The 16,255-nt window shown below is 46.0% G+C and overlaps 1 protein-coding gene across 3 annotated transcripts in view; it reads right to left on the minus strand.

Moving 5' to 3' along the window:
* The window catches only part of LOC139226368 (nuclear pore membrane glycoprotein 210-like), a 142,574-nt gene that overhangs the window by 11,981 nt on the left and 114,338 nt on the right, over window positions 1–16,255 (minus strand). For all 3 annotated transcript variants that reach the window (XM_070857074.1, XM_070857076.1, XM_070857075.1), the window contains 6 exons: window positions 10,913–11,049; window positions 10,358–10,484; window positions 7,907–8,053; window positions 6,262–6,515; window positions 1,899–2,109; window positions 250–360 (listed from right to left, as the gene is read on the minus strand). In XM_070857074.1, the coding sequence (XP_070713175.1) occupies window positions 250–360; window positions 1,899–2,109; window positions 6,262–6,515; window positions 7,907–8,053; window positions 10,358–10,484; window positions 10,913–11,049 (987 nt within the window). The remainder of the gene's footprint in view (window positions 1–249; window positions 361–1,898; window positions 2,110–6,261; window positions 6,516–7,906; window positions 8,054–10,357; window positions 10,485–10,912; window positions 11,050–16,255) is intronic.

Genomic DNA, 16,255 nt, shown 5'->3' on the forward strand with positions numbered 1-16,255 from the left:
GTTGTCTTGGTTAACCCTTGCCACTGGATCAAGACCTAGCTCTGTCAAGCCCGTGTGGTGGCTGGTGTGCAATGGCCACCCCATGTTAAAAGGATCCACGCACAGGCATCTTCCACCCTTCAACATGTAGACCTAGAATGTCAGGTCCCTCAGTGAAACACCTGTGAACTCATCCCCTTTTGGTGTGGAAGCAGGACATCCTCGATACAAGGGACTGCCTAATATTAAACACTATACTATACTACTTACCAATAAAGATGATGGCAGTTGTAGCCAGGACTGCAAACAAGGTGAACATCAGCACCTGGTAGGATTCCACGAGCTGGTCAAAGAACGTTGATTCCTCAAAAGGTGAATCTCCTGTAATATAAATATATATATTTTGAAAGAGTTTCCCATTGCAATTAGGCTGAAGCTGTTAAACTGATCTACCCGTGATTGTAAATGACAATCTATATTTGGTTAAATCACATTATGGTCATGGAAATGGGATAAATTTGACAAAGATAAGTTTCAAGGGAGTTTTTAACCTGTATAAAAATGAAGTTGGGCAAATGCATATTTTCGAGACATTCATTTTGCATATATGCAATACATTGATTTGTTGCATGCAGTTATCTGACTGCATGCATTAAATCAAAAATTATATAAACATTAAATGACATTCAAATCTATACTCATTTTAAACCTGGGTCATCAGGGAAAGTACTTTATATTGGCATTTAGAGCAAACATTTGAATTTCACTATTGGGACCACTTCTCAAATTCAACCAGTTAAGAAGAATTTCAGTGTCAACACTGCTTTCATTTTAAAATATATATATTTGTTTAAACCATAAATGCTGATGAAAATATTGGAGGATGGCTTTGGAGGAGTTCCTGAGTTCAAGATGTATGGAAGAATTGAATTAACATATACACAGCTGATGCTGAAACAGGTGACACTGGTATCCAATGATGTTATTTTATCTTTCCTGCGCAATATCCAAGCCAGCCTATTATGAAATCCTGACCACACTAATATGAAAGCATCATGATTCATTGTTAAAATAAGAACACACAAAAAAAGTAAAAATGAAATAAATGCTAAAATTAAAAGTAATTGTGTAGATTCTCCTCTCAGGCACTGCACCTGGGAGGAGACAACCGCCCCATTTTTATTGCCCTGGTGCTCGTTGCATGGACTGGGGGAACTCCAGGCAGAGGCTTATCTCCAGGCAGAGGCTTATCCCCTGGCTGGGCTGATGCCCAAAAATCAAGTATGAAATCCCGATACAGTTTCAGGCCTCTTAGGCTATCAGCTGGTCTCTCTCTGTATCACTGAGATCAGGGTCTTCTGGCTGCTACTGGAAAGCTTCTCATTTTCCTTGGTTGGGGGTTGGGGTCTTAAAACTTTTTTTGGCCTGTCTCGATTACATTCACTCTACCCCCGGGACCTGTGCAAATTCTCCGGTCCGTGGTAGTTCAGGATTAGGCCCTAGTGCCAACTTTCAGCAAGCACCCTTCCAAAGGTGCATGCAGGCCCAGTTACCCAGCAAGGCAAAGCCCCAGGAAATTCTGGGGAAGCGCAATGGGTAGGCATGTAGAAACCTGATAAACAGCCTCCATCCATTTTGCTCTTCCTCGCACCCGGGGAACATAAAATCCCTGGGTTTAGAGCAGAGGAAAATCTACCCTAAGATCTTTATGATGCACCACCTAGTCTTCATCCATTGATCTAACTTTCAGTCGTAAGAGATGATTGTCAAAACCACAGTTTCTATTAAGGATTACTCCAAGATTGAGAGAAAATATGAATTGAATACATTCATTAAAGGAAAGTTGCACTTTACAAAAAACCCTCAATAAATACTGCTGAAGGAAAAGATAATATTGCACTATTAGTGCTAAATCTTGCCTTCTGTACCACCGTTGGCTCCACTCCGCAGAATTGTGACTGTCACATGCATCACCTGTTTTGTCAATGAGCTGGATACACTGATATTGGTGCTTGATAATCCCTGCTGAAGAAGGCTAAGGTTGGCAGTACTTAGTGAGTAAACAATGTTGGGCACTGAATATAATTTGGTAGGCCGACTCACCACAATGGCAGGTGATTGAGATCGCACCTAAGAATTGAATGAAATAAGGTAATATAAATGCTTTTATACACTACAAAAAAAGAATCACCATTTCAAACAAAACAAAACTAGAGCTCACCAGGAGGTCTCATGTACATTGTCTAATCAGATTTAATTGATGCCCTATCTATGTAAAGTTAACTGATCTCATGGCAGGAGAGACAATACATTTGGCCTCTGTCTCACAAGTTAGCGACAGGAAAATTGGGCAGAGATCTTGCTTCTGATCACAATAGTGATTCTTGCTAATAGTGCATGGGTGTGGACATCAGATGAAGGCAGGATCAAGCTCGGTTGTGAGCCTGCAAACACTTTTCTCGCTTTTACAAAGGCATTTTCTTGGCTTTTGCCCCAAACCCATTCGCCCCCTTTTCATAGTAAGACATGTAGTGGTTTTAGCAGGGTGCTGAGATCCGATAAGAAGTTACCAAAGTAGTTCAAGAGTCCCAGGAATGACCGCAGCTCCGTCATGTTCTGTGGCCTCGGTGCATTCTCGATTGCCTGTCTTCGCGTTGGTGGGCCTGATGCCATCCGCCGCAATCCTCCTTCCCAAGAACTCCACTTCAGGCGCCAGGAAAACGCACTTCGAGCGTTTTAACCTGAGCCCCAAGCGGTTGAGCCGACTAAGAACCTCCTCCAGGTTCTGCAGATGCTCGACTGTGTTCCGACCTGTGACCAAGATGACGTCCTGGAAGACCACGGTGTGTGGGACCGACTTCAGTAAACTTTCCATGTTTCTCTGGAATATCACCGCCGCTGATCGGATTCCAAACGGGCATCTGTTATAAACAAAAAGACCTTTGTGCGTGTTGATGCAGGTGAGGGCCTTCGATGATTCCTCTAGTTCCTGCGTCATGTAGGCTGAAGTCAGATCCAGCTTCATGAACGTCTTTCCTCCTGCCAGCGTTGGAAAGAGGTGGTCGGCTTTTGGTAGTGGGTATTGGTCCTGCAGGGAGAAATGATTGATAGTTACTTTGTAATCACCACAGATTCTGGCGGTGCCGTGTCCTTTGAGGACTGGGACAATAGGACTGGCCCACTCGCTGAACTCGATTGGTGAAATGATGCCCTCTCTTTGCAGCCGGTCTAGCTCGATCTCTACCCTTTCTCTCATCATGTACGGTACTGCTCTTGCCTTGTGATGGATGGGTCGCGCCCCTGTAATTAGGTGGATCTGCACTTTTGTTCCTTGGAATTTCCCGATACCTGGTTCAAACAGCGAAGGAAATTTGTTTAAGACCTGGGCACACGAAGTGTCATCAGTGGGCGATAGTGCTCGGACGTCGTCCCAGTTCCAGCGTATCTTTCCCAGCCAGCTCCTGCCGAGCAGTGTGGGACCATTGCCCAGTACCACCTAGAGTGGTAGCTTGTGCACCGCTCCATCATAGGAGACCTTTACGGTAGCACGTCCGATTACAGGAATCAGTTCTTTCGTGTAAGTTCTTAGTTTCCTGCAAATTGGATTTAAGACTGGCCTTGAGGCCTTGTTGCACCACAACCTTTCGAAAGTCTTTTTGCCCATGATGGACTGGCTCGCGCCCGTGTCCAGCTCCATTGACACCGTGAGTCCATTTAGTTCAACCTTCAGCACTATCGGGGGACAATTTGTGGTGAATGTGTGTACCCCATGTACCTCTGCCTCCTCTATCAGAGGTTCTGTTTCGTCTTGATCCTCCGTGGATCTGTCCTCCTCTGCAACGTGAAGGTTTGCAGGTTTAGCAGGCCTAGCAGCTCGCCTGCACACTCGTTGGAGGTGTCCCATTGTTCCACAGCCCTTGCAAATGTATCCTTTGAATTGGCATGAATGGAAACGATGATCAGCCCCACAGCGCCAACAAGGTGTTAATAGCCTTGTATTCATCACCCTTGATGGTGGAGTCTGAGACATCTGCGGACATGTAGCTGCAGGTATATGTGACCTGCCCTGTGCATTACGATTCAAAAACAACATCACTTTGTTCACAGTACTTGTAGCAGCACTTGTGTGCTGAGAGATTTGCTTAGTATTGTCACTGGTGGCAAAGACGCCTGGGCTATCACTATGGCCTTACTCAAGGTTGGGGTCTCTATAGTCAAAAGTTTGCGACATATGGTTTCGTGGCCAATGCCAATTATGAAAAAGTCTCTGAGCATGTGCTCCAAATGTCCTTCAAATTCGCAATGTCCTGCAAGGCGTCTTAGCTCGGCGACATAACTCGCCACTTCCTGGCCTTCAGATCTTTTGTAGGTGTAGAACCGGTACCGTCACCAGAACGCTTTCCTTTGGGTTCAAATGTTCTCGGACCAGTGTGAACAAATCGTCGTACGATTTCTCCGTGGGTTTCGCTGGAATGAGCAGATTCTTCATGAGGTCATACGTTGGTGGCCCACACAGTGAGGAGGATAGCTTTACGTTTGGCAGCGCTCTCTTCCCCATCTAGCTCGTTGGCCACGAAGCATTGGTCGAGTTGCTCCACAAAAGTTTCCCAATCATCTCCCTCTGAGAATTTCTCCAGGATGCCCACTGCATCTTTGGGTTCGTTACCTGTGTCTCGTCGCCAGTTGTAGTGTATGGAGAAAGAGTCAGACTGAACACTGTGAGCTCAAAGTAATGTGTGACCTTAGTCTTTTATTGCAGGTCTCCAGAGTGCCTCTCCAACCTGTGAAGCACTCTTATATACTTGTGCTCCCAAGGGATTATGAGATCCCTTGGGACTCCGGGGAATGAGCCCTCTGGGGGCTGTACAGAGTATATACAAGTCTAGATACATAACAAATAATGTCCACTTGTGTTAGGTATCGGAGGGCGACCAATGCTTGTGAAACTATACCCCAGCAAGCTCAGCACCAAGCTCATGGTCGACAGAGCAGTTGTGATACCCGCCCTCCTATATGCTTCAGAGACATGGACTATGTACAGTAGGCATCTCAAAGTACTGGAGGAGTACCACGAACGCTGCCTCTGCAAAATCCTTCAAATCCACTGGCAGGATAGGCGCACCAACGTCAATGTTCTCTCTCAGGCCAACATCCCCAGCATCTAAGCATTGACCACGCTCGATCAGCTCTGATGGATGGGCCACATTGTCCGCATGCCCGATACTAGACTCCCGAAACAAACACTCTACTCCAAGCTCCGTCATGGCAAGCGAATCCCAGGAGGGCAGAGAAAACACTTCAAGGACACCCTCAAAACCTTCTTGAAAAAGTGTAACATCCCCACTGACTCTTGGGAATCCCTGGCCCAAGACCGCTCAAAGTGGGGGAGAATCATCTGAGAAGGTGCCAAACATTTCGAATCTCTTCATCGGGAGCACGTGGAAGCCAAGTACAAACAGCGGAAGGAGTGTACAACCAAGCACCCCACCCAGCCGTCCCTTCAACCACCACCTACCCCACCTGTGACAGAGATTGTAGATCCCGCATTGGTCTCATCAGTCACCTTAGAACTCATTAACGTGGAAGCAAGTCATCCTCGACTCCGAGGGACTGCCGAAGAAGATATCCCAGCAAGGAGTAAATGTTTTTGTGAAAGAAGGCAAGAGGAGGAAGCTGGTGAGAGAAGACCGGGGCAGGGGTTGCGGGGGTGGAATACTTTATTTAACTATAGCACATCTGATATATCATTAATTTAGATAAACATTTTTTAATGATAGGCAAGTGTTTTCCAAAACTTGGTCTACTCCACTATTACAAATCGTTCTCAATGCACAAAGATTTTGGAAGATGAGTAAAATTCTTCAGGACTTTAACGTCAAAAATTCCTAATACCCCAAAGTATACTTTGAAACAACTATCTAGCTAGCAATTATCTTTAATATGTAAAAAATATTTGCATACAAATGAACACACAGCTCATACATAGGCTGAGGATTTACTTGGATCTGTTCCCACCCTGCTGCCGTAACTTCACGAGAAGTATGGCGGAAACCCTAGTATGCGTGTAAATGGGCTCTCCGCCATACTTTCGGCCAAGTTGCGATGATGGAGTGGAAACAGCTCTGAGCAAATTCCTGGTCCTGGTGTCTTATAAATGTGGTATCTGTGGCATTGCATCTGAAAGTTTACACTGCACAAAACTCAAGGCTTTGTTCAGGAAACCTTTTGCAGTCAGAAAGTTCAAATCAACTGTGTCTCATTAACAGTTCTCTGATTGCTTACCTCCAGTTCATTCAACACTTTATCTATGCCAAATATGGTGATGTTAGTTGTTGGCTCTTTGTTACTAAGAGTCACAGCTGATTGGTTCATATAAAATCCAGGGATGAAAGGGATCTCTGTTCTTCCAACCTGTCCTGCATAATGTCCTCCCAGAACAGAAGCCTTTACAGACACATAGGTGTCTCCGCCTGTACTTAACTCCCTAAGCACAGAGTCTGGTAGTGCTTTTATAGTGATGGTACAGCTATATTGACCTGCAAATTGAAATGGTTACTTTGTAAGTCTGATGAAGAAGTAAAGGACACTTGCGGTAGAAACCTACGGTAGCAGATTTTAACTGTGGTACATTTTTATTCAAAATAAATCGCCGATTTTTTTTTTAAACACTGGATTTTAATTATTTTTAATTTAAAAATTTTTTTTCTGAAGGCTGTGAAAACTTTAACTTTATTTTTTACAATAACTAAGGATCTTACAATTATTTTTAAAGTATTTTATATATATTTAAATTTTGGACGGAGTTGTGGATTGGGCTTCAGGAACCTAATGGATGCTGGACAGCCCATGTTCCTCTGTTTTGAAGAAGAGGAGAAGGATCAGGAAGCCCATCACAGGAATGCCAAACTGAAAAGGCATGGTAGTTGGCCACCAGCCTCTGCCGGTGGGTACTCGCATTTCCCACTATACAAACGCAGGTGGTCTACTTCACCATAACTCTCGGCAATACTTTAGAAAGTGGTTCATTCCTCGTGAAGTAATAACTGAGTTGTGCCAGCTGTGGGCATAACTCAAGGGAGATCTTCAGCCGACTAAGATCTGTCAAATGAGTCCTTCCATCACAATTCCCCTTTGACAAGAAACTCAACTCTGTTTCTGGCTGACATGTAGCTCTCCTGCACAACTATCAAGACTCCCATTTGGAGATACGTATGCTACTCCACTGCACAGACATTCCACCACCTTGTTCCAAATCATTCTACACATGTCCTGTCAGTAATAAAACATCTCACTGAACAAATCTGACCGGCTTTCTACTGCCTTTAGTGGGATTCTCTTGGGTTTGGGAGGAAAAAAGCTTCTCATCGCTACTGTTCTGTGGTCCCATAACTTAAGCAGAAATTCCATAAGCTTCTGTTGTCTATGTCCAGAAGGTTCATTTCAAGGGAACTGCTACCAATGGTACAGGGGCGACCATTGACAATGAAGATTATTAGTGGAGTGAACCTCATCCCTTATTAAGACATTTATAATGACACTGTCCTTGCTATATTTTATTGAATTGACCCTATGACCAGAATTGGTACAAAGTTATTAAAGTTTTGTATTTTATACTCTTCGACATTTTCTGGTAACAATTAAGGATTAATATTGGGTCCATTTGGCCCAGATCCAATATGTAACATGGCTTTGCACCAACAAATCCAGATCCTTAGAGGTGTAAGAATATAATGAAGTTGTGTAACCGGCTCTTTCATATGGTTATGGTGAACAGATACTAACTGGGGCATAAATAAGTCAGTTAGTTTATTGCCATCATGGTTTATTATGGAAGGCATAATTAGATATATTAATATTTTGAGACATGGCCTGCATGAGTCAGCAAGAGAGATCACATCACTCTAGAAGAGCTATGTTACTAATTTACCTGTATTTGCAATGAATTCAGGTTCCACAGAGAAAACGGACACAGCTAGGACTTGTAATACAATATTACTAAACCGCACAGAACAGGCAAGGTTTGATTCCGGGTTTAGCTTTGACATAGCTTTCACTTGAGCAAAACTGCAGTCTCCTGGATGAATACAAAATAAACTGATGTCACACAGTTCATATACAGTAGACTTCATCGACCCATTAATTGATCATTTACATGCATTGATTAAATAAATATAAACATAGGTACACTGATCATCATAGGCAGTCCCTCGAAATCAAGGAAGGCTTGCTTCCACTCTAAAAGTGAGTTCTTAGGTGACTGAACAGTCCAATACAGGAACCACAGTCCCTGTCACAGGTGGGACAGATAGTCGTTGAGGGAAAGGGTGGGTGGGACTGGTTTGCCGCACGCTCTTTCCACTGCCTGCACTTGCTTTTTGCATGTTCTCGGCGACGAGACTCAAGGTGCTCAGCGCCCTCCCGGATGCTCTTCCTCCACTTAAGGCGGTCTTTGGCCAGGGACTCCCAGGTGTTGGTGGGGATGTTGCATTTTATCAAAGGAGGCTTTGAGGGCAATAGCATTGTCGTAACAGCGTGCTGAAGCCCAGAACTGCAGGACGCATGATACTGCCTGTGATTCAACACAACATGAGCTTCTGATATCAACTTAATTGTATTCAAGTGGTGGGTATTAATTGGGGCCTCTCATGTTCATATACATATATATGGGAGCTGCTCAGGAAGTGGTGGAAATTTATCAGCGATGTGCTGATGACTCGGAGCGGCGGCCGACTCGACGGCACTTCCACCCTGCAGCCACCTGGAACACCACACCGACACAAAAAAAATTAAAGAGCTGACTATCGCTCTATTCTCCACCCCATGGATTGGGGCAGAGAAAAAAATAAAAAAAACAGTAAGTGTGCACCGTTTGGGACGGGTGACAATTTCGACCCCTTTGTGTCTGTACTGAATTTTGTGACCACAATATCTGTTGTAAATGTTTATCAATTTTATTTTAAAATCTAATAACTATTTACCTTACCTTGACGGAAGCACGAGGTAGGGGTGTTATTTACTTGAACAGACCCAAAATATAGCCAGCCAATTGAGGAAACATTGAGGTCTTTGTCAGAATGGACTTTTTTGGAAGCTTTACTTAAGCTGGGGTTCAGCTCGACAGATGGGGCAGGGCAGTGAGGGTAGGGGTGGGGAGAGAAGAGTTGTTAAAGTGACTGCAACTAGGATGGTTAGTTAACTTTATGGGCTTATGATATTTTTCTGAATTGATTCTTTTATTATGCGTTTATTTTTAGGGCTATATTATGGGTTTGGTAAGAATTGTCATGTTGGCTGTATCTCAGTGATTTTGTTTCTGCTGCAATGTGATTGGGTTTGCTACCTCTTTCCTGCACTTAAAAGCCTCCTAAAATGATTTCTCTTCAGCCCTGTCTTCAGTCTTCTCTCCTCCGATTCCTTTTCTTTCTACCTGCCATCCATGGCTCCTCTTGTAAAGTGCTTTGACATAGATTTACATGAGCAGCGCTATATAAATGGCAGTTTCTATTGACCAGAATTTTTTTTGCTACAATATGATCAGGTTGGAATTTTTGATAGGGAAAGAAAGGCTTTATGTAATATGACTAGTGACATAACAAAAAGTGGAAAGTAATTAATTGGAAAGCAGAGGAACACAGGGCTACACAACCTTAACCAGTGATGGAATAAGAACATTCAGAGAACAATATGGTTGAGGTAATTCAGCCCATCTAAATTCATCCATCCAGAAAAACAATACACCCCCCCCGTTGCTAAATCAAATGATTCTATGGTTTTCACCTCTGTTACCCTGTCCAGAAGTCTATTCCAAGTGTTGATCACCCTCTGTGTGAAGAAAAACCTCCCGATATCAGTCCTAAACTTACCTTTTACTAGTTTAAACCCATGTGCTTTGTTTTAGTTCCACTGTTGTTTAAAGTAGTAATCCGGATTAATCTTTTCCATAACAATTACAATCTTATATACTCTACAATTCCACAACAGACATTTTGCTCAATAGACAGGCACAAAACAAATTATGTACCAGTCAATCTCCGATGGTATTTCCCACAGGAGTCAAGACCCAGTGCAGTCTTCTGGTGAAACAGGGTTAGAGGGTGGGGAAGGTGGGAATTGGACCACGGTATGCAAATGTAATTCAGTTCCCATTTTAAAGTCATGTATTCTGTCATTTTATTTTTTCTATTATAAATTCCTATGTCCACATTTATAATGGAAACATCTTAGATAAAGTTGTCACACTGTAATGACATCCTTCTGTCACTGGAGGAAATGCAGATGGGAAAGTGTAATTACAGCTCCACTGAAAGTAGCCCCGGTATCGTAAGTCTCTCCTGACAACTATAGTTTCCCCATCTGTATTTAGAAAGTGAGCACTCACCCCTCAGACTGCTATCTTTATTCATAGTAGTCACAAGAAATCTGTATTTATTAAAACTGGGAAGGCCGATTATGTGTGTGAAACCATGAAAGGAAACGGTGGCTTTTCCTACACCAGTAACTGTGATCTGAAATGCAAATAGGAGAATTATTGCATAATGTAACATATCCATGGCATAAAACTCAAAGGCTGCTGTGGAAATATTGCATGTAGTATATGGTCAAAATAACTAAGGTTTCAGTGCAAGTAAATTCTTGAGTTTCTGTTCTAATGGTCATTATACTACTTTGTCAACTGGAAATGTAAGGAACAAGGTTAACTTTCATTTTACATTTATAATTGCTCCAACATCATTTATAAGGCGAAACTGGACAAAGAACCTAGGTACGGTGAGAGAAGGAAAGAGCTCGCTCTACGATAATGCCACTTTGTTTATTTTTTGGGTAAACTCTCACTCAATGAGAATAATCCTTTGTGCATAACTTAGTTGTGCTAAGAAAACACATATATCGTATCAACCATGATTATATAAAAAGTAAATGATGGAAGTCTTACCTCTCTATAGGTTCTCACAATTCCTGGAATTTCATAATAGACTGTGGTTGACCCTGTACCCCTGGTAACTCCCAATCCTGTGGCAGAATCAATCTGTAGAACTTCACTTGATAACAAATACCAGTTCCCAGGCTCACCTAAACAAATGCTTCAGTTTTTATTTCTATATAAATTGACTTTACAAAGATTTAGCAATATAAAATAAGAGGCTCACTTAGCATTTTGAAAGACCGCTGGAGCACTTCTTCAGAACATATCAGATATAGAAGCAATTTCATGTGTAGGTAATATTCAGCATTTGTTAAATATAATTATAACCAAGAGAAATTTGAAGGAAAATGTTTCTTTTAAAATTAAAATCCTTCAGTGTGTTCACCACAAGGACTGCAGCAGTTCAAGAAGGCGGTTCACCACCACCTTCTCAAGGGCAATTAGGGATGGGCAATAAATGCCGGCCTTGCCAGCGACGTCCACATCCCAGGAACTAATAAAAAAATTAGAAACAGGAAAGATTTGAAAAAAAAAGTACAATTTTACAACTGCAACATACAGTAACATGAGAAATGGGACTGGGTGATATGGTGAGCTAAGACACTACCTTTTGGACCACCTGGGATGAATGTTTTCTTTCTCTGACTGTATAAGAATCATAAATAAATTGAGTTTAAGCAATTTCAATGCCGCTCCCACCTTACAACTATTCAAAGTGCTGAAAAATGGCGTTAGAGTAGACAGCTCATATATGGAGTAACTGAGGCACAAGCATGATGGACCAAATGGCCTCTGTCTTTGCTGAAATTCCTACGATAGTAAGATAATTCAAAAATAATTGAACAATCCTCTTCATAATATGTGAACGCAGATGAGATTCACTTCTGCTTATAGCCCAAATGCAATAAGTGCTATTGTGGACTTATGCGTACATGGGGGCAGTACTGAGGGAGCGCTGCACGGCCGAAGGGACTCCTGGGGCCGGCGACTGGCCGGCCGAAGAGACTCCGGGGCCGGCGACTGGCCGGCCGAAGGGACTCCGGGACCGGCGACTGGCCGGCCGAAGGGACTCCGGGACCGGCGACTGGCCGGCCGAAGGGACTCCGGGACCGGCGACTGGCCGGCCGAAGGGACTCCGGGACCGGCGACTGGCCGGCCGAAGGGACTCCGGGACCGGCGACTGGCCGGCCGAAGGAACTCCGGGACCGGCGACTGGCCGGCCGAAGGGACTCCGGGACCGGCGACTGGCCGGCCGAAGGGACTCCGGGACCGGCGACTGGCCGGCCGAAGGGACTCCGGGGCCGGCGACTGGCCGGCCGAAGGGACTCCGGGACCGGCGACTGGCCGGCCGAAGGGACTCCGGGGCCGGCGACTGGCCGGCCGAAGGGACTCCGGGACCGGCCCAGGACAACACAGGAAACTATATCCAGCTGCTTTCGCCTCCGCAGACTGGGCCGCCGGGACTCCGAGGTCGCTGCTGAGGCCGGTTCCGAGTTGGCCGAAGGGACTCCGTGGCCGGTGTTTAACCAACCGAATGGACTCTGTGGCCGGTGTTTAACCGGCCGAAGGGACTCCGTGGCCGGTGTTTAACCAACCGAAGGGACTCCGTGGCTTAACCAACCGAAGGGACTCCGTGGCCGGTGTTTAACCAACCGAAGGGACTCCGTGGCCGGTGTTTAACCAACCGAAGGGACTCCGTGGCCGGTGTTTAACCGGCCGAAGGGACTCCGTGGCCGGCCCAGGACAACAGAGGGCTGGCGGCGCCCATGGAGCAGTGCCAGGGGAGTAACCTATTACTGACTTACATTTTAGACTTTTAATCAACTTTTAATCTACTTTTAAACTTTTAATCAACTTGAGAAACTTTTTAAACAATTTGGGAAAACTTTTAAGCAACTTGGAGAATTTTTCTTTTGAAACCTCTGGAGAAACTTTTAAAACATCCCTCGGAACTCCAGCGGATAGCCTGGCCCCAAACAAGCCTTGGGCCACCTACTATCAAGGGCGCTGAGCTTGCGGCCAACATCTCGCCGTAGGCAATTAGGCTCATACAACAGTGCCTGGTCTCCAGTCATATTGGATCCCCTTGCCACTGGACCAAGATCTTACTCAGCCAAGCCAGTGTGGTTGCCGGTGTGCAGCAGCCACCCCACATTAAAAAAACTCACGCTCGAGCATCTTCCACTTTGCTAACATGAAGTTCGGGACCTGGAACGTCAGGACTCTCATGGACAACTCCAACAGCGACAGGCCGGAACACCGCACCGCCATAGTTGCCCGGGAACTTAAGATGCTTTGACATTGACATCGCCGCCCTAAGCGAGACCCGGCGGGCAGGGGAAGGCCAGCTCAAGGAACAAGATGGAGGCTACACCTTTTTCTGGAAAGGAAAACCAGAGGAAGAATGCCGCCTCCATGGAGTCGGCTTCGCCATCAAAAATGAGCTAGTCGACCGCCTTAAAGACTACCCCTGCGGGGTTAACGAACACCTCATGACTCTTCGACTCACCCTATCCCGGAACCAATGCGCCACAGTCATCAGTGCGTACGCCCCAACACTTGATGCAACGGATGAGACCAAAGAGGGTTTTTATTCCAACCTCGAAACATCCCTGTCCCGCGTCCCCGCGGGTGACAAACTGATCCTCCTAGGTGACTTCAACGCCAGGGTCGGCAAAGACACAGCTCTCTGGGGAGGTGTGATTGGCAGAGAGGGGATAGGGAAAGCCAACTCCAGCGGTACCCTATTTCTGACAAAATGTCTAGAACATGAACTAGAACTAGAACAAGATAGAGGCAGAGAGGTTGTTTCCACTGGTCGGGGAGACTAGAACTAGGGGGCACAGCCTCAAAATACAGGGGAGCCAATTTAAAACCGAGTTGAGAAGGAATTTCTTCTCCCAGAGGGTTGTGAATCTGTGGAATTCTCTGCCCAAGGAAGCAGTTGAGGCTAGCTCATTGAATGTATTCAAGTCACAGATAGATAGATTTTTAACTAATAAGGGAATTAAGGGTTATGGGGAGCGGGCGGGTAAGTGGAGCTGAGTCCACGGCCAGATCAGCCATGATCTTGTTGAATGGCGGAGCAGGCTCGAGGGGCTAGATGGCCTACTCCTGTTCCTAATTCTTATGTTCTTATGTTCTCATCACCAACACCCTGTTCCGCCAGAGGGACAAATACAAGGCATGGTGGCAACACCCTCGCTCCAAACACTGGCACCTGCTTGACTATGTCATTGTCTGAGCCAGGGATCGCAAGGATGTGCGCATCACCCACGCCATGACAGGAGCTGACGACTGCTAAACGGACCATCGCCTAATCCGATCCAGCATCGATATTAACATAGCCCCAAAGCAGAGGGGACAGCAGAAGCAGTGCCGCAACAAATCAATGCCGGTGCACTTAAAGACCCAGCTAAGAGAGCCCAATACAGCCAGCGCCTCACAGCTAACCTAGCGTGTCTTGATGACCCCGAGATGCTGAATGCCCACAGTGCTTGGTCTGCCCTCCAGGCCTCCATAACCAGTGCCTATGAAGAGACACTTGGTCACTCAACCAGAAAACATCAGGACTGGTTTGATGAAAATGATCAGGAGATCCAAGAACTAATAGATTGTAAGCCGTAGAGCATTTCTGAGCCTCAAGCAACAACCCAACTTGGGAGCAGCAAAGCAACATTACAGATGGTTCAAGGCTGAGGTCCAACAAAAAATCCGGGACCTAAAGAACAGGGGTGGTGGATGGAGAAAGCACAGGAGATACAACAACTGGCTGACAGCCACGATATGTGAGGATTCTTCATCGCAGTCAAGGCCACCTACGGTCCAAACTCCCAAGGCCCCATCCCACTGCTGGCCAAGAACGAGGAAACACTCATCAAGGACACCGAGGCTATCCGGGCCCGCTGGAAGGAGCACTTCGAAGATCTCCTCAATCGAGACTCTGTTTTTGACTCGAGTATTCTCGACTCCATCTCGCAGCATGTGACCCGCCACCACCTCAGTGAAACCCCAATGTTGCACGAGGTAGGAAAAGCCATAAAACAGCTCAAGAATAACAAGGCTACGGGAGCGGATGGAATCCCTGCCGAGGTACTAAAGTATGGCGGAGAAGTGCTGCTGGCGCGGATGCATGACCTCATCTCTCTCATCTGGAGGGAGGAGAGCATGTCGGGAGATCTCAGAGGTGCAGTGATCGTGACCATCTTTAAAAAATGGGACAAGTCCGACTGCGGCAACTACAGGGGAATCTCCCTATCAGCCACTGGGAAAGTTGTTGCTAGAGTTCTTATCAACCGTCTTCTCCCAGTGGCCGAGGCGCTCCTCCCGGCGTCACAGTGCGGATTTCATCCCCGACGGGGCACAACGGACATGATCTTTGCAGCGCGACAGCTGCAGGAGAAATGCATGGCCTTTTTCAACCTTACGATGCCTTTGACACTGTCAACTGCGAAGGTCTATGGAGTGTCTTCCTCCATTTTGGATGCCCGCAAAGGTTTGTCAATATCCTTCGCCTGATCCACGATGACAGGCAGGCCGTGATCCTTACCAACGGATCCATTACAGACCCAATCCACGTCCGGACCAGGGTCAAACGGCTGCGTTATCGCTCCAACCCTCTTCTCAGGCTTTGGTGCCATGCTCCACCTCGCAGTCAACAAGCTCCCCGCTGGAGTGGAACTAAACTACAGACCAGTGGGAAGCTGTTTAACCTACGTCGTCTCCAGGCCAGGTCCAAGATCACCCTCAGTCATTGAGCTGCAGTACGCGGACGATGCCTGCGTCTGCGCACATTCTGAAGCTGAACTCCAGGATATAGTCGATGTATTTACAGAGGCATATGAAAGCATGGGCCTTATGCTAAACATCCGTAAGAGAAAGGTCCTCCAGCAGCCTGTCCTCGCCGCACAGCACTGCTCCCCAGTCATCAAGATCCACGGGCGTGGCCCTCGACAATGTGGACCATTTCCCATACCTCAGGAGCCTCTTATCAACAAAAGCAGACATTGATGCAGAGATTCAACACCGCCTCCAATGCGCCAGTGCAGCCTTCGGCCACCTGAGAAAAAGAGTGTTCGAAGAGCAAGCCCTCAAATCTACCACCAAGCTCATGGTCTACAGGGCTGTAGTAATACCCGCTCTCCTGTATGGCTCAGAGGCACGGACGATGTACAGAAGATACCTCAAGTCGCTGGAGATATATCACCAACGATGTCTCCGCAAGATCCTGCAAATCCCCTGGGAGTACAGGCGCACCAACATCAGCGTCCTCATCCAAGCTAACATCCCCAGCATTGAAGCACTGACCACACTCGATCAGTTTCGCTGGGCAGGCCACATAGTTCGCATGCC

Source organism: Pristiophorus japonicus, chromosome 16 (genome assembly GCF_044704955.1).
Source record: "Pristiophorus japonicus isolate sPriJap1 chromosome 16, sPriJap1.hap1, whole genome shotgun sequence".
Lineage (NCBI taxonomy): Eukaryota > Metazoa > Chordata > Chondrichthyes > Pristiophoridae > Pristiophorus > Pristiophorus japonicus.